Source organism: Vigna angularis, chromosome 7 (genome assembly GCF_016808095.1).
Source record: "Vigna angularis cultivar LongXiaoDou No.4 chromosome 7, ASM1680809v1, whole genome shotgun sequence".
In the NCBI taxonomy this organism is placed as follows: domain Eukaryota; kingdom Viridiplantae; phylum Streptophyta; class Magnoliopsida; order Fabales; family Fabaceae; genus Vigna; species Vigna angularis.
The window spans coordinates 11,508,273-11,527,739 of NC_068976.1; the positions used below are offsets into that span (position 1 = coordinate 11,508,273).

Consider the following 19,467-nt stretch of genomic DNA (forward strand, 5'->3'; position numbering starts at 1 on the left):
AGTGTAAAAAGACTAAAACCTAATTTCTCTCTTATAATTTACTTTCTCACAACATTCGCTCTACACCCCTAGAGCCCTGCACAATACAAAAACTTTCTCTCTTACTTTTCACCAATTCTCCCATCTTGCATCCCACGGCAAAATACTTTTTTTCTCAAATCTTACTTCACTCTCCCCACACATTACACCTCACCTTTTATCTCTTTTTTTTTTCTTTTTCTTTTCACAGTAAATTCAACTAAATTATATTTTTTGTTGTTTATTTAAAATAATAGAAAATTATATGATATTTGAATTGTTGAAATTCGTAGATGGAAAAGAAAACTCGAATTTGAAAATTGGATTTTGAAATAATGTTAGATAATGTATTAGTTTTTGAAATTTAATTATTAGATTTCAATATCCGAAATGTTCTAGATTTTGAAATCACACACACACACACACACACACATATATATATATATATATATATATATATATATATATATATATATAAATTATAGGTGTATTTCTTTTATTATTTATTTATTATAAAAATAGTAAGAACATAATATGTCTCAACATATTTGATTGAGAATTTTGCATAGGATGAAATTAAAAGGAGAACTACGAGTAGAAGGGGTCTTCATGGTGAAGCTAAAGAAGTTGTAGTATTAATTGTTTTTAATGTTGACAAGTAATAGGAAAATATCATTAAGTAGCACCATAATGTTCATAAAAATAAAAAAGATGAAGTAGTTGATATTTTAGAGGTCTACGTAACACTTCTTTGTTGTCGAGTGATGTGAATCACATATTTGTATTGTAGAAATATTAAGTTATTAATGTTTTTTTTATGGTTGATGACTCATTTAAATTTTATATGCAATTGTTTTCTTAAGATCGAGGGGAGACAAAGTTAGTCTCTCATGAAAAAAAAACAAATTTGAAACATGTCATGTCACTGTTTAAGATTATATTTGAAATTTGGTTTAATGTCTACATGTGATATTTCGTACAATTACATCGCTAAGGTGTTTATTATGAGATAACACAGAGAGACAAACACCTTTCAAGTTTCTAGTAGTGAGATTATAGTCACACTAGATAATGTGTCTTTATTGCTGCATCTATTTGTAGTGGGATAGTTTTGTCCGAAAGAACCTCTAAACTTTGAAGGGGCTTTGAAAACTTTCATGAACCTTTCAGGCATGGATCGCACGAGAGCTACATCTGAGCTTAGGCAATGTCATGGTCGCCATGTAAGCCTGAGTTGGTTAAAAGACGTATATAATGACTATTGTGATAACCAACACTAAGAGTATGTCGCACAAGCCTATTTGTTGCATCTTATTATATGCACAACTTTTGTAGATAAGAGCGTCACATATATTTGTGTATCCAACTTGATACTCTTTAGAGATTTACAATCATGTGACAAATATGCATGAGGAGTTATTGCACTTGCCCACCTATACGAGCAGCTTGGAAATGTTAACTTTGTAAAGACAAATCAATTAACTTGATATTTAACTCTTTTACAAGTACACATATATTTTGCACTTTGATTTTCTTTATTTACTGTTTCATTATTGAAATACATTTGCACTTTTTTGTAGAGTTGAATATATGCGCACTTCTTTAAGATAAGAAGGAAGTAGTTGTTGGCTAGTTATAATGAGGCTAGACCGCAATTTTTATGACGGGGAGGCAGTTTTCCAGCCTACATGAGTTTAGGGTACAATTAGATGCCTTGACGTATAATGCCTTCACATCGAATTACTTGTCCGCATCTAACAATTTGTATGTTCTCTGGCTCCATCGGAGTGGGTGGGATTATTCATTGTCATTTGCCTGAATGTGTGTTAAGGCAATTTGGGTATGAGCAGTCTATCTCACTATTGTCAAATATTGTTCTAGAGGCTAACTTGGCAACCATTGATAATTGTTAGTTACGCTTCACCAAACATGTGTTGGTTAATGTCACAATAGAGGAGGTCATAATATACGCAATAGACATTCATCTACATTTGGCTAGCAACATGTTTATTTAATGATCTCTTGATCTATGTTGATTTACATGTAATAGTAGCATGTTTATTATGTCTTATATTGTTTTGAACGTTAAAGTAATGTTTGTAACTAAAGAATTTTGTATTTATTATTTGCATATATATAATCTATTTACATAATACAAATATCAGTCTTGATGCAAATCTACATAACTAGTATTCATGCTCATCAACTCTACAAATGTTTGCTCCATAGTGACAAAAAAAGATGACCATGCATGACCCTCAAGGTAACAACATGTAGACGATATGATATCCACCATCGATAAAGGACAACATTTTTATAGGTGAACATGTATAAATAAAATTAGTAAATGGAAATTATTTTATATTAGTACAAAATACTAATCACTTTACCTGCACAAAATGAGAACTATGAACATGTCTTATACTTATTAGTCGATATTGTCTTATATTAGAATGTGATCTAGTACGTAGAGAGAAGATCATAATATTTTGGACCAATGACAAACAAACTAAGATGATATTATATTGATTAGCAATAACATAACCCATGTATAAGGTAAGACATAATAAGTAAAGTGTAAAGTATAACAATATGTATCCCTAATTAGGAGTCGATTATTAAAGACTTCATTAGTTTTTCTAGTTGATCATAGTTTCCCTCTAATCTTTCATATTTATCATGCCATTAGCTAAGTTCTTTAAACACTCAATAAGTTTTTTAAACAAATCATGTCGAATAAGGTGGTCATGACTCTTCATCGATCCCCAACAAAGAAACAATGCATATATTTCCACAATGACCATTAACAATGACATCAATAACATCGATAATGTAAGGGTGACAGATCGGATGAAACTAATCTAACACGTGTATTCACCTTTATTGCATAAATCCAAATCTTGCATCAGATTTAGTCTTAGATTGCATGTCTTTCTTTACTGAAAAACTATCATGTATAAAATGCAAGGCATCTATATGCTCAAATTACGAGGGTTCACACTTTGTAAACCTTTGAGATAAATGAACTTTAATCTTTATTGCACCATTAGTATTAACTTTATGCATTGAAGGTATCATTGATGTCATAGCAGAACTGTTGTAAAAAAATTGACATAATCACGAACAAAATTCCCTGAGGCGTGTAGAGTCACTGTCCTTAAGGACTTATCCGCGGTGTATTGCGCAAGTCCCCTAGGATACAACAGGAATTTCTCAGAATATTTCTGAGGATCTCAGAAGTAGCAAGGATCTCTAAAAAGAGTATAAAATAAACCCAAAATAATTTTAGAAGTGGAAAAGAAGAAAGGAGAATGAGAGAAGACGGCTTTTGGTGTGATTTGGAATGGGGAAAAACTCTCTATTCGAAGCACTAGGAAAGAATAAAATCAATAAAAGACAATAAAAGCCATTAAATATTTTACCGTTTGAGCACTTAATAAAACATTATTGGCAATTAAAGTTTTGACCGTTGCAATCCAACGTTTTTCTTTTGCAATAATCTAACATTACTACAACAAGAACAAACAATTTTAAGTAACTTTTATGTGACTGCCATTTTTTTTGCAATGTCAACTTCTTTGAAACAATTGAGCATCAAATCAAATTCTTTTTGAATGCATAACTTTATCTGTGATTCATTTGATGAAATATTTGAAAAACTCAATCTAGTTCACATAATATGAATTTCAGACAGATCAATAATCAAAGGGTTATTTCGTGCTAATTCACAAACACATGGTAGACCATATGTTCCTCTCAAAATGCAACTACAACTTTTACTATCAAATCCTATAAGTTGAACTCGATTGAACTTCCCAACAATGAGTTCCAAAACATATTTGGATACATATTCAACCAATCTTTTATATCATCTTGACTTAAAAATGTCATTCATAAGATTTAAACTTTTTTTCAAAAGATGTCTTTAATTCATTATGTTGCGGGATGATGACTTTATGAATTGTATCTCAATACAAGTAGAGGTCTCTCATACTACTTCTCAATATTTTCTTTAGGCTATAGTGAATAAACTCAACCCTGATATAATTGACATAAACAATAGCATAAAACATCTATAAAAAATAACTAAATAAAATAAGATTCATACGTACTTGTTTGGTATTATGTTTCCTAAATAAATTAATCGATTTGTCCACACCTTTACAAAATATTTTTTATACGCAATAATCCAAGAGTCGTTGATATATTCAAAGAATAGAGATCATGAATTACAAACATGATGAAGGTGGTCAAAATAATCACTAAAGATTGACTTAAGTTCACAATCTATGACATTTTCCTATGCTTCCATGACAACATCTCATGCATCAACAAAATTAACTAATATTGGCTTGCACATTTTACTGAATGTGAAAACAACATAGGAGATGATAACATTTAGGGAATATATTATCAATGACATTCATTAAAGCTAGGTATTTGTCACTAATAATGACTTTTGGACCACCCTAAGAAGTCATAAATAATTCTCTTAGCATTTTCAGAGCCCAGGTGAAATTATTTTGTCATTCACTTGATAAGAATACAAAGATAGTTGAAAAAGTCAACCATGTTCATGTAACCCCAACTTTCTTAAGTAATAGTAACCAATATTTGTTGGTTTTGTGGGTGTTATTCATTAAGAAAACAATATTAAAAACATTCAAAACATTTATTACAACATGATGTGAACACAAGATGTCACTTACCACCTCAGATTTGTCCAATAGCGAATCTTCAACAAATATATAAAATCTTTTAGGAATGCCAAATATATAAAACATATTAAAATTATATTAATTTTTTTTAAAAATAGTTTAAATTATATATTAATTTTTATAAGGTTTAAATACTAATTTGGTTCTTATTTTTGTTGTGTTTATTCAATTTAGTCATAATATTTTTTTTCAGTTTGGTTCTAATTTTCATTAATTTTGTTCAATTTAATCTTTTTGCTAATACCGTTTAAGTAATTAATGAATAGTGAACAAGATAAGATTGGTCATATGTCAATTCGTGATTTTTTAATTTTTTTATATTTTATATTTTATATTTTTAATTTTAAGTTTATAAAAAAAATGTCTATGCATCATACCAATATCGTGCCATGTGTCATGATAAGTATCATATGTTACGGTCAATGTTTTATATTCCATTTGGTTCCTATATTTGTTATATTTTTTAATTTAATTATTTTTAAATAGAATAATTTTTTCTTTTTCAAATTAAAATCAAATTTAATTTTTATATAAATATATACTTATATTTTTATTAAAATTCATATTTTTATTAAATATTTTTAATTTAAGGTTATAATTGATTTAAAATTAGAATGAAAATTTCAAAAAGTGAATAGAAACATTAATAACTTAAAATTTTAAGAGATTATAAATTATATGTGATTTTTAAATTTTTAAAAGATTAAAAAGTGGAGAGAAATGTTATTACTTTATGTAATTTTTAATCTCTTACAATTTTAAATCGATAGAACTAATCTCATTTTTTAAAATCGTTCTAATTTTATATCTAATTCTTAAATATTGATATATTTTTTTTATCCTTCTTTACCGTTTATATTGTTGCTTTTTCTTATTCTTCTAACTGTGCTCACCCCATTTAAATTATAGTTTATTTCATAATGTTACTTTCTAAAGATAATATATTTATAACATAAGATTATTTTTACAATAATATATTTTTGAATGTAAATTTATTGATATTTATATGTTAACTTTTAAACATAATTTAATAATATTAAATTTCATTTGAATACTAAAATTATTAATAAAAGTAAATTTAACTTATTAAAATAAATAAAAAATATTTCATTTTTAATAACAAAAAAATTATTAATTTGTATAATAATTAAAGCATATTTATTATATGAATTAATTAATATTTTTAATATTTTAATTTTATGTTAATATGTTTTAAAAATATATTTTTGTAAAAAAGTTTTATCTCAAAATTTGACTTGAGGGACCGAATTTCGAACAATTTTTCCATAAAGGAGTATCATGATAAAAGGTCAACATCTGACTTTCAGATTATCGAATTTTGAGCAGAAAAAGAAGAAAAGAGATAAGATTTTGTGGTTATACTAGCAATAACTTGATTTTAGCAAACTTGTAAAGAAATGTGAGAAAAGAGAACAGATCTTGCAATTATTTCAGCAATTAATTGAATTTTGCAAACATTTAAAAAAGGCATTTTAGGGAAAAAATATTTCAATTTATTAGGTGATTAATTTTCTTTACCCAATTTGGTTGTTAGTCATTTTAGTCCTTTGTGTTCTTCAGTACCATCTGTCATATTCAAAAGTTGAGAAGGTCAGCTTTCACATGTTTGCACAGCGTCAAATTCTCAAATTACTGCAAACTATGTTTGGTCCAATATGTGTATGGAGAATATTCTCTAAATTGTAATCCTAACATTATTCATAATATACATATAGTTTAAAATCGAATTACGATTGAACAAAATTTCACAATTTATGTAATAATTTATATTACGTCCAAAATATGAATCTAAATTCCAAACACTAAACCAAAAGCAATAAAAAATTTCAATAATAATATCTTTAAAAGAAATAACTTTTACTCCAACTTTTTATTTATATTCTATTTATCACTAAATTAGTTTTCCCATTTTATTTCTCCCAACTAATCCTATTAGAATAGTTCATTTTAATATCTATACGTAATCTACTATACGAGTTTTCAAATTGCAGGTAACGTGTCATCTCATTTTCTTAGTTTTCTAGAATCTAATAATATTGTCGTACTTTTCATTGAATTGTCACGTTATTTTTTCCTACCATTCAATAACATCGTACCTTTTTACGTGAACTGAACAATCTTCCTGCAAAAAGTAAAAACTGTTTATTCAATAAAATCATGAAATTATCAATGGAGCGTACTTAAAGAATAGGAAAATAAAATTTACACTCTTAAAAAAACATACTCATTCTTTATGACAAACTTTAATAATATAATAATATATATTAAGATTTTCAGTTAAAAGTTAAAATAAATATAATCAAAATATTATTAGTTAGGATGGTGAAATGTGTGGTTTTATTTTGAAGGAAATAATACCACCCGAATATTAGTAATTTGATAATAATATTCAACTTAACTAGCATTGTCTGTCTCACAAAAGATTATTGTAACATTCAATCAATATATGTTTATTGGTTAATTACTCACATTTATAGTTAAGTTTTTCTTTTTCTTGTTTCCCCTTTCCAGATCATTCTTAAAATATATTTTTAAATATCCAATTTTTCATTAAATATTTTTGAAATGTCCCATGTAGCTCCACGATGAAAGTCCCTGCACCAAACAGCTGCACAACCAAACTTTCAATTAAATAAATATAGAAAACAATAATAAAAATTAAAAATAAAGCAAATACCTTGGCACCAAACGCAAAACAACGGGACGAAAGATAACGGGAGTCAACGGCAACAGCAGCTACGACGAAATCATCACACAGACGCGATGGAACATTAATGGCAACGGCAAACATAATAAACTCCGTCAATTCCATTGTTAACTGGAATTCTGAAAATTGAAATTGTGCGAATCAGAGTATGTGAATTGAGGTTATTAACCTTTATTGTTTTTAGTTTATTTTTGTTGCATTTTAACTGAAAATAAATTGTCCAAAATTCTCCTTCCATAGCAAATGTTATGTACAATAACCAATTCTTGGAGTCCAGCTTCTTAGATCTACGCAAAAATCTTCCAGCAACGCAACTGGAGAATCTCCCAGGGCGATTCAAAACCTGTAATGAGAGAGATAAGAAATTTACAGATCTTCTTCGGATTTCGACATGATCGAGAGACGACTCGGTCTCGGTTCGTAGGCTGATCTTCTCCTCTGTTGGTGCGAAGAAGGACGAATCAACGCAGTGAGAGCGCGTTTCACCCACTCACCTTCGACGCCTCCGATTCTGACGAGCGAGTTTTTCATCGCGGAGCGGCGCATGTTGAGCCGGTTTGAGGGGAACGAACCAGCCGATGCGTGGTGTTGACTGTTCTTGTGGAGACTGCACCGGAACGAACCGGGATGATTGGTAGGGGAACACATGCACGTTTTCTTCTGAACCGTAACGTGGCGGTGGTTCTTCTTGACGATTACGTGGCTCGACACGGTCCGGCTCGGGGAGATAGACCGGTCGAGGGCAAACCGGACGGAGGGAGATGGCGCCGTGCTGATTACGTTGACACGCGTCGGGGAAGTCGAACGGTGCGGCATGTGCGAGTGAGAATTTTCAAAGAAACTTGACGAAGACGAAGACGAACGAAACTGTGCGTTTGACGTTGAATAAGAACAGAATTTGGTAGAAGGTAAGAGAGAAGAACGAAGCACTAGTCCGCTAGATTTTGTTGTTCTGGAAGAACTCGCCATTCAGAAACAACACAGGAAAACAACGAAAGAAAGCAGAAAGACAAAGGGCAAAAAGGACTTTTTCGTATCCTTCTCTTTCTAAGTCTCGTTTGAGGAGTTGGTTCGGCAAACCTAGCGACTCTCCGAGGCTTCTCTTATAGTCCTTAACGCATGGTTTGCTCGTCATTAACTTCTTCTTTGGAGGCATTTTCGTAATTGACCAACTTAACCGTGGTTAAGTGAGTTTAGGTAAGTATGTGAAACTGGAACCGTTGATCTTTAGTAGGATGTTTCCTTGGGTGCCACGTGGACCCTAACAATTAAGTTTAATGCTCTGATGATGGGTTAATGCAATGGTGACGAGGGAGTTAACTAACCGCGGTCAGCCGTTGTCCTACCAGTTTTGAATAATCTTCCACACGATGAAGAGGCGTTTATACTTGACCGTTTTGGTACGACGCATAATCAATGGCCTAACTACTTTCGCTCTAATTTTGTGAGAAAATAGAAATATACGTATGCGATACTACTGTATTATTGAAATTGATTCCCAGCATTATATAGTTCAGACTTTTAATAAGGTTTGGAATATGTATGGCGTGACATATCTTCTATATTGCATAATTAATTGACCCAATGATTATTTATTTCAGCCTAAAAGTATTATTCTGGTACGTCTACCAAATATTATGAGTTTAATTATCATGAAGTCCAAAAATAATGTTCTTTATATTTTTATATGTTCAAAAATTAATTTCAATTCAATTATAAACACTGTAACTTTGAGTTTGTTCTACACAATATTATATGACTAATAGTATCAGAGAGATTCTTAAAACCATGTAATTCAATTTCTAATGTTACTTTAACAATATGATCTTAGGTAATATTGATATATGGTTTTTTGCAATAATTTTTAGAGAAAAAGGAATAATGGTCAACAAAGATACTTGAAGATTTAAAAAAATATATGTGCAATTAAGTTCTAGGAATCGATGAATTTGATTAATGTTTAGTTTGAGTCAAAATTTATATTCCTAATTTGATATGTATTTTGAAAGATGTAGGATATATTAAAGTTTAATTGTATATTACCCTAATAATTGTATATATAATTTATCCGAATTGAATATTTTATTACACGATAGCTTAAATACATAAAGAAAAACTTCCATTATAGGAAATTTTGACATTCTAAGTGAGTTAGTATCAAAACCCACAAAGAATTTACTTATGTGGAATGATGTATTGCACACCTCAATAGAGGTTCTCTACCAAAGATAATTTATGCTCCTAATGGAGAAACATAAAATATTTATAAGCGATTTTGATTTATGTATTAAAAGTGTTATTCACAGAAGTTTGGATAAGTACGTTTATTCTCCAGTTTAGTTTAGTTTTATATTTATTACTGGTTTGAGTGTATTAAAGTTATACTTTAGTTTGATTATTATCGACTCAATCAAACTTTGGGATTATTTTTTAATATAATATTATAAAAGATTATTTTCTAAAAGTTGCGGATGGTTTTTTTGAGTTTGACTGCATGTCTCTTTGTTTCCAATGTTTATTTTAGAGATATTTTCCAAAATGCACGCCGCCAACGTTTAGATTTAGGTTACAACATTTTAATTTATTAAAATGTTAATTTTTTAGAAGATATTTTGACAGATATTTTGGATCTTTGGATCATGCGCTTGGTTCACTAACTTTATAAATAGAGCATTTCTTTCACTCCAAAACATATCATCATAAACTCTTCTCTAATTCTCTCTTCTACTAATTTCATTCTTTTTCCTTTCTTTTCTTTCCTAAAAATATTCTGGGTTTATGTTATACTCTTTTTAGAAATCCTTGCTAGTTCTGAGATCCTGAGAGATATTCTGGGAAGTTCCTGTTGTATCTAGGGAGACTTGCGCAATACATCACGGATAAGTCCTTAAGGACAGTAAATCTACACGCCTTAGGAAATATTGTTCGTGATTATGTCAGCATTTATACAACAATCTTAAGGACTTAATCGTAGTATATAGACAGACACAAGCGACTAAAATCTTAGTCCTTTGGTTTTCAATCTCGTTACTGTCAAAAGTCAAAAAGGTACGCGAATCTAACTTTGTAATTGTGATTTTGGTGTGAATGCATGGTGAATGATGTTATGCTCTGCAAATGGTTTGTTCAATATTCTGTTTTTGTTCATGAATTGTTATAGATGCTGAGATAATTTAGAATCAGTAAATATCTGTCTTTAGAAGCTATTAATTAGACTTTTCAATCACTTCTACATTTCTACACATGATATATTACGTCAGTTGTGTGATGGAGAGTTATGGAAATTCTGGTTAATAAGAAATTGTTGTTTTGGTTAAGTTAAAGTTTCTTATGCATTGTGGTTTTGGGTTGTGAAAGTGAATCCCTTTTGGCTTTTTAAACATTTTGAAATTTTAGGCTAATGAGTTGATATGATGTATATGTTTTGGTGGTTATAATAACCATTATAGTGTTTAAACTCTGGAAACTTTCTGAGTAGAAAAAAGTTTAATAACGTGTGGGTACTGAAATATAGATGCATATTGGAAGCTGCTATATTTGAGTATGGATGTTGTTTTTATGGAAACGATTTGGTAATATAAATTGGTTATTATGGAGTTAAGCTGCTGAAATTTATAACAACTGTTTTCTTTGGATTAACGGATTGGAAAAACCAATTCATGTGTGATGTTAATTCTTAATTAGAAAGTTTTGTTGGGCTTTAAAAATTTTTGAAATGTACGGGGATGCGTTGGTGATTATTTTATATGCTTTTTGGTGCATTATAAATAAACATAATAAAAATTCATGAAAATCCATTTAGAAAAGAATTGACGTGAGGTATATTTTGAAGCTAAGATATTCAATGCTATTTTAATGTTAATTTGGCTTATGTGAAATAAGGTGAATATGATTGGTAGAATTGAATGACCTGTAGTGAATTGTCAAATTGAATGATGTGTATAAAAGAGAAAGATGATAGTTGAAAATGTTCAGAACCATGGTAATTTATAATATTATATTATGAATTAATGTGGTATAAATTTTCTTTGGGGTTCAAATGCATTATGTTATTACAATTTGAGAAAATTAAGATATGAATTATGGCATGATAGATATTTGTATTAGGAATCCTTTCACTATTAGATAACCGATAACCGTGAACAACTTGTACGGGTTGGTATCTTATACTTCATTATTAGGTTACGATAATAAAATATGAATATTGGAAAACTGCTGCAAGGTTTACTATTTTATATTAAATTAAGAATGGTGAAAGAATTCGTTTAAAATTAGTGGTGAGAAAAAGGGGTTGTTTTGAACTATAGGCTTGGAAAAAGTTAGTCCTTTATCTTGTCATTACTCAAGTAGTTTGGTATATATAAAAATATTTTGCAATTTTACGATGAGATAATTAGTTAGTGATAATATATATATAAAGTAGAGAATATGTCATTACATGTTTTTATATGAATGCATGCGAGATTGTCGCTAAAACTAAATTGTTTCTAGGATCAAATTTTGAAATGAAAGACATGAGTGATGAGTGAAACTAATGTGATTTTAGGTATTAGAATCATAAGGATGAGAGATAATATATTACTATCCCAAGAACAATACGTTGAGAAACTTCTTAAGAAGTTTGCGTTTTATGACCTAAAACCAGTGAGTACTCCTTATGATGTTAATTCTAAATTAATGAAAAATATAGGAGAATCATTATCTCAACCTCAGTATGCCCAGATAATTGGGAGTTTACTGCACTTGATGAAATTTTCTAGACTTGGTATTGTTTATGCAGTAGGTAGACTGAGTAGGTACACTCAATGTCCAAATCAAGAACATTGGGATGCACTTTTTAGGATTATGAAATACTTAAGAAGTTCAATGGATTATGCCATTGAATATAGTGGATTTCCCGCTGTACTAGAAGGGTACAATGATGCTAACTGAATCTCAGATTCAGATGAGACAAAATCCACTAGTGCTTATGTATTGGCTGGTAGTGAGGCTGAGTGGTTGAAAACTTCTTAGAAAACATTCCACTAGGAATGAAACCAACCCCATCAGTGTCAATACACTGTGATTGACAATCAGCAATAGCTATAGCTAAAAACAAGAATTAATATGGAAAGAATAGACATATCCAATTGAGACACAATTTGGTGAAGCAGCTGCTAAAGAGTGGAATTATTTCCATTGACTATGTGAAGTCAGAACGACATCTAGCAGATCCTCTGACAAAACCCTGGGAAAAAAATATGATTTTAGAAACATCGAGGGGAATGAGACTTAAGCCACTAGCAAACAAACAAGTGATGGTAACCCAACCTTTGTGATTGGAGATCCCATGAATAAGGTTCATATGGGTAAAAACAAGTTACTTATTAGTTCTGATAGCACCAATTTGATTTTAAATCAAATATGTCCATTCCTATGGTGTGTGAAAGTGCTAGAGACTACATTATTGAGAGGTTAAACTTTGTAATTAATAAAAAATTTTAATGATCTTCATATCCCTTATGGGTGGTGTATGATTTGCAGCATACACTTGATGAAATCACCTATATGAGTGTCAAGTGGAGCTGCTTGCATGAGATCTTGGCATAATCTTTAGAGCACTCATGAATACCGGGCATGTGCATAGCCTAATAAGCGCATCACAATGATAACAACAAGAATTGTGGGGGTGTACTGTGATTGATAAACCTCTAACACACTTAAGTATCTTTGGTTCATATAGCTTGTTATATCAATTATACTGTGTGTTAAGTTTTTCGATCTAAGACTGGTTCATATAGCTTGCTATACCAGCTCTCATGCATTACATCTAATAAAACCTAGGATTTTATCTTCCGTTCTTTCTTTCCGTCACTGTTTCTTATCTTTTGCAATATGTGGGGGATTGTTATTATTTTTTAATATAATATTGCAAAAGATTATTTCCTAAAGTTGCGGATGGTTTTTCTGAGCTTGACTGCAAGCCTCTTTGCTTCCAACATTTACTTTGGAGATATTTTCCAAAATGCATGCTGCCAACGTTTAGATTTAGGTTGCAACATTTTAATTTATTAAAATGTCATTTTTTCTAGAAGATATTTTGGCAGATATTTTGGATCCTTTGGATCATGGGCTTGGTTCACCAACTCTATAAATAGAGCATTCCTTTCACTCCAAAACATATCATCAAAAACTCTTCTCTAATTCTCTCTTCTACTAATTTCATTCTTTCTCCTTTCTTTTCTTTCCTAAAAATATTTTGGGTTTATGTTATACACTTTTTAGAAATCCTTGCTAGTTCTGAGATCCTCATAGATATTCTGGGAAGTTCCTGTTGTATCTTGAGGGACTTGAGCAATACATCGCGGATAAGTCCTTAAGGACAGTGAATCTACACGCCTCAGGAAATATTGTTTGTGATTATGGCAGCATTTATACAACAAGTTCCACTCGGTCGTATTTAGTCGATTTTCGGTCAAAGTTATTTTGTTAAAATTGGTCGATTTTCGATAAAGGCTAATTTAGATAAATTTTGGTTGGGACTGACTCGACCGAGTTTTGACCATATTTGACTTGGCTGAATTCGATTAATTTTTCATCGATTTTTGGTTGGAAAGACCATTCATGGTTGAATTCAATTCAAGTGAATTATTTTCATAGAGAATGCTTGTATTTATAAACAAAAAGGTGGACAAAAAAAATTGTAAAGATAATAATTGATTGCCAAATAAAGTTAATTGATGAAATATTCACTATTTGATTTATTATTTTCGTACGAGCCTCAATTATCATATTTAATGAGATTCGTGATATATTATGCTCATAATTATATTTATTATTTTTGTGATATTTATTAGAGAATAATATGCTCATATTACAAGATATTATGAGAATACTTATATTTATTTAATATTATTTTCTAGCTTGAATGAAGCGAAGTACATAAACCTGTTAAACTTGGAGCTTTACAAGGTGAACGAATCAGACTTGCAAGTCTGATTTGGTACAACTTGCAAGTCTGATTTGGTACAGTGGAGTTAGAGTGTGTCTGTACATATTGGAATTATCCTTGACTATGGTGTTTAACATTTTCGATTTGGAATTATCCTTGGCTATGGTGTTTAACATTTTCGATCAATGTAGTAGTTCGTTTTGAACATGCTTTTGACCATTCATTTATGGTTTGTTGTTTTTCGAAAAACCTCAAATTGCATTCTCCTATCGTGGTTGGTAATTACGGTTAAGAATTGGATTTTAAGTCTAACTTAACTCCACAAAACCGATTTCCTATGATATGCTTTAACTTTTGACTCTGATATGATGTTTAGAAGTGAATTTTAAACATAACTCAACCTCCCACAAAAGTGGCTTGTAAGGTGAGGTTTACACTCACTTATATATTGTAAATTATCCTTCTCACTAGTCGATGTGAAACTTTTAACACACCTCCTTAAGCTGGTAATAAGTGTTTTTCATTTTCAACCTGGATATAGTTCTTTCAAAATTATTGTTGTTCAACCTTTTCTAAAGTATATTTACAAGTTGTCGTTGAGAAGAAACATATAGTGTGCAAATCATGTTGGTGTCAAGCATTTCTATAACAAAATGTGTGTCCACTTCAATATGTTTGATTCTATCATGTTGTACTTGATTATGAGCTATGTTAATTGCATAATTTTTTTTGTCACAACATAGGTCCATCACAATAGCTTACATATCCCTTGAGCCATTGGTCGAAATTTTGCTTCAACATTGGACTTGGCTACTACACTTTGGTTTTTACTTTTCCAAGTTATCAACAATTGAACCTACATAATTAGCATTAGTATATGCTTCAAGATCAACATTCTTGTTTCTTTTGAACAAAATTCTTCTTCTTGGTGTCTCTTTCAAATACTGAACAATCCTTATAACAACTTAAGTGAGCTTCCTTTGGTTGATGCATAAACTGACTTACTAAACTCACAACAAAAATTAATATGAAGTCCAGTGTGAGATAAATAAATAAGTCTTCCTACAAGTCTTTGATACATTTCTTTATCAACTACCACACGATCCTTTTCATTTCCCAACTTTACATTTGGATCAACAAGTGTGCTTGTTGGTTTGCAGGCTATTTTACCCATTTCTTGGAAGAGATCAATGATATACTTTTGTTGCGATATAAAAATCTCTTTCTTTAAGTGAGCAACTTCAATTCCTAAAAAATATTTCTTTTTCCTCAAGTCTTAATTTTAAATTCTCTGACTAGACATTAGCTCAACCTTTATTGTTCATGTTCATCATTACCGATCACAATAATATCATCTACATAAACTAGAAGTGTTGCCCTCCTAAATCAGAATGTTTAATAAAAAAGATGTGGTCTCCTTGACTCAATTTATATTGGAGACCTATCATGACTTTGGTAAATCTTATAAACCATTTATAGGTGATTGTTTCAACCTATACAATGTCGTTTTTAATTTGCATACTATGTTTGCCTCAATCTGTCTTGATGTCCAGGTAATACCTCCATGTATATTTCTTCTTTAAGATCTCTATGTAAAAAAAACATCTTTTACATAAAATTGTATCATATTCCTAAATCCTAAACTCTAAACCAATATAAGTCTAATCGTGTTCATTTTTGCAATTGGTGCAAAAGTCTCCAAGTAATACCTCAATGTTTTCATTAGTCTTGTATTTTAAAATATAAACCCACTTTGGAGTTTAGAGCTCTTTTTACGATTTTGTCCTTAAAAGACACATCAGATGGTTAAAGGATTAAGGTGCATTTAAACTGCTTTGGACATCGATTCTTAAGTAATGTGTGACTAGTTAGTATATCAGAACAAGTTTCCAATCAAGGACCAGGGGAGTTTTCGTCCTCGTAGACGATTCTCCGATCATAAATCCATTGAAATAATATTGTGAAGATCAATCACCATACTTGAAATATTGTATGCTTTGAAGTATGGAGCTTTTGTCATTTATTCTTAAAAACACTTCAAAGTGTTAAAAGAAGAAGTAACATTTAAATTTTTATTGACCTCATCTCCTAAATTAGATAAAACTATTAAGTGTACTACAGCACCAAATGAAAAAAAAAATATAATATCAAACTTAAACAAAATAATATATAGAAAGAAACTATTCCTATAAATTTACGAAATAGAAATAAATCACAGCTATCACTTTTTTTAAAGTAAAAGACAAAATATGTTCTTCTTCCTTGATCCAAGTCAGCTATTTAAACTTTTGTCTGTACCTGGTTGCTTGGATGCATTGACTTTATCATTCGTCCTTTACCACGTTTATGTACTGTTGCTTCTTGGATAACATTCTTGAATCGAACAAGTAGGTAACTAATGATCATTAGTTAACTTTGTTACCTTATACTTTAATGAAATACCAAATATTTTATCAACTTTAATAATATCGAAACTATATATCCGATTTGAATTTTTATCCTTCACTTCTTGTGGCTGTAACAATTGACATATATACGGAGGCCCTCCATTAACTCAGCTATATTTTGATTTCATCTCCATGATATAAAACATCACCTTTACTTTTTAAAACATAAAAAATTCCATTAGACTGTGTTGGAATATTTTAGAAAGTTAATTTTATGAACCAGAAATAAAATAGTACTGGTCAGACCAATGTTAGAATTTAATAAACTTTAAGAAATAAAAAAGTTTGGTTAAAATGCGCTAAACCACTAGTAGAAAAATGACATTTTATAACAAATCTATTATAACGGATAAAAATTACCCATTATAACAGGGAGATATTATAACGTAGTTTTTTAAATCAGTTATAATATGAGACGCAGTGACAAACTTGTAAATAAGTTTAAGACATATTATACCGTAATTTTGAAAATCAGTTATAATATGAAACGCAGTGGCAAACTTGTAAATAAGTTTAAAACATATTATAACGTAGTTTTGAAAATCAGTTATAATATGAAAAACAGTGACAAATTTATAAATAAGTTAAAAACTTATTATTGATATATTATAACGGAATTTTAGAAATCAGTTATAATATCTCATGTTACCTCTTCTTAGTTATATTCTAATTTACCAAGAGAGTAACGCAGTAGTCATTCTCCTTCACTTTTCACCTCTTCTCAAAACCCTCGCGCCACTATTTTTTTCCCTTTTTTTTTACCATTTTATGGACCTCTTCGCCGCCGATCACTTCCCCGTCCCCGACCACGTCGCTCCATTTCCCGATTCCGGCGACCTTCTATTCCCTGCCGACCTCCTCTCCCACCGCCACAACCCCCAGAAGCTCCGCCCCATCCGGTCCCTTCCCTCCGCTCTCAATGCCCACCCTCGTCCGCCCGATCTGATTGCCTCCGAGTCGGGTCACACCCCGAGCCAAGAATCTGAGTGAGTCCATTTCTCTTCTCCCATCTCCACCTCTGCTTTTCTCCTTTCTTTTATCTAATCAATTATTAAAAGATCCCATTTTCTCTCTTCCGTTATTTTTAATTATTAATTCGATTTGCATTTGTGTGTCTTTATCTTTTATTTTTATGCTTATATTATACCTGTCTTTGCTGAATGGGGGCGGAACGTACAACCAATAAAGTGATTTCCTTTTCTATTATTTTAGTTAATTGAAAAAAGATTGTGATTGGCGGTGGTTGCAGAGTGTGTTGCTTTTTTGACGAGTGTTTGCGATGAGGTGTTAGGCACGAACTTGTTCTTAGAATATGTTGCATTACAGTGTTGTCCATTTGATGCTATGAGCTCTGTGTTGCGTCTTTACGAGAGAGAAAGAGAGTGAGCCCACAACTTGGTACTAGTATACATCATTCTTTTCTGATTCGAGAATGCTTTGGTTTGTAGCAGTGTGCTTTTGGTGGATGAAAAGAAATGCATTGTACGGTGTATTATTATTTTTATAGTTGGGTCAAGAGTTATGTTTTATCTGCACACAAGTATTTGTAGTATATAGAATGTTCTGTGTGGTAATTGAAAAACAAGGTCTTGTTGGAATGAAACCATTTTCCTGAATGATTTAGTAACCCCAACTATTGATAATTTGTTACCCTGCCAGGTGAGTCTGGTGAAAGGGTTAATCTCTTGTTACATGAAAAATCAAGGTTCAGAATTTTACCAAAAGAGGTGTGTTTCATTTAGTACCTGAGAGTGTTTCGAACAAGATTCACTCTGACACATGTGTGAAATCAAAACAGTCTTTCTTGACAGGTTTAAGATTGGTTTGGACTGCTCTTTTTGATTTGCTCTTCCTTGTTTCAGCTCGGCTTTGGATGCGGAGGATGAAGAGGAGAATGATGACAATTCATCAGCAAGCCCTAAAGGAAATGCGGAGGTTTAATTTTTCATGACTAGTTTAAAAGTTTCAACGGTGTTACGGAGTGGACAAAATTGCATAATCTTTCTAATTAACAATGGCGGATACTCTACAGTGATACAAATCCATGATGGACCTTACAATGTCATAAAAAACTGGGACTATGCTGGACTGGTGGAAAAAATAGACAATGGTGAAGGCAAGTGCTGGACTACTAAGGTGAGTGATATTCTTAAAAAAACACTGGGAATTTGGAAACTTGGATAAAACAACCTCAGCAGAAAAACACTTACTAATTTATAATGTCGTGAAATTATGAAGGTGCACTGTGAGGAGGAGCTAACAGAAGCAATAAAGATAGCAATGGAAAGAAAAAAGAGTTGCCTATGCTTCATTGAAGTGATAGTTGAGAGCGATCATGCAAGCAAGGAATTGATTGTGTTGGGAAGCAGGCTTGCGGCTTTTAGTGGTCGCCCACCTAAGGATAATTAAGATTTCGCAGATCTTATAACATATATTATACTATTGTTTAAAGTTTATTTATCATCATCCAAATATAATATTTTATCATTACAAATTGTCATTAGTCAATTATTTGAAAAAAAACATTATCAAACAAATACTTTTATACTAAGAACGTAGTCTATGTAGGGCTAGGTTCATGTTTGCATGAGTTATATTAAATAAATAGAAAAGAGGATTGCTTGA

At 30.9% G+C, this 19,467-nt stretch overlaps 1 protein-coding gene across 6 annotated transcripts; it reads right to left on the bottom strand.

Moving 5' to 3' along the window:
• Nucleotides 1-5,975: 5,975 nt before the first annotated feature.
• On the bottom strand, nt 5,976-8,530 carry LOC108337484 (uncharacterized). Of its 6 annotated transcripts, XR_008250393.1 has the most exons (4): nt 7,835-8,530; nt 7,435-7,583; nt 7,227-7,365; nt 5,978-6,879 (listed from the first exon to the last, which is right to left on the bottom strand). XR_008250393.1 is itself a non-coding variant. In XM_052880084.1 (2 exons), exons 1-2 carry the CDS (start codon nt 8,431-8,433, stop codon nt 7,529-7,531), a joined length of 654 nt encoding a protein of 217 aa, XP_052736044.1. In that variant the 5' UTR covers nt 8,434-8,530; the 3' UTR covers nt 5,976-7,528. The 6 variants fall into 6 exon arrangements, 1 of the variants encoding a protein (XP_052736044.1); XR_008250392.1 differs by having other exon boundaries at nt 5,977-7,365; XR_008250394.1 differs by lacking the exon at nt 7,227-7,365 and having other exon boundaries at nt 5,979-6,879.
• Between the last annotated feature and the right edge of the window lie 10,937 nt (nt 8,531-19,467).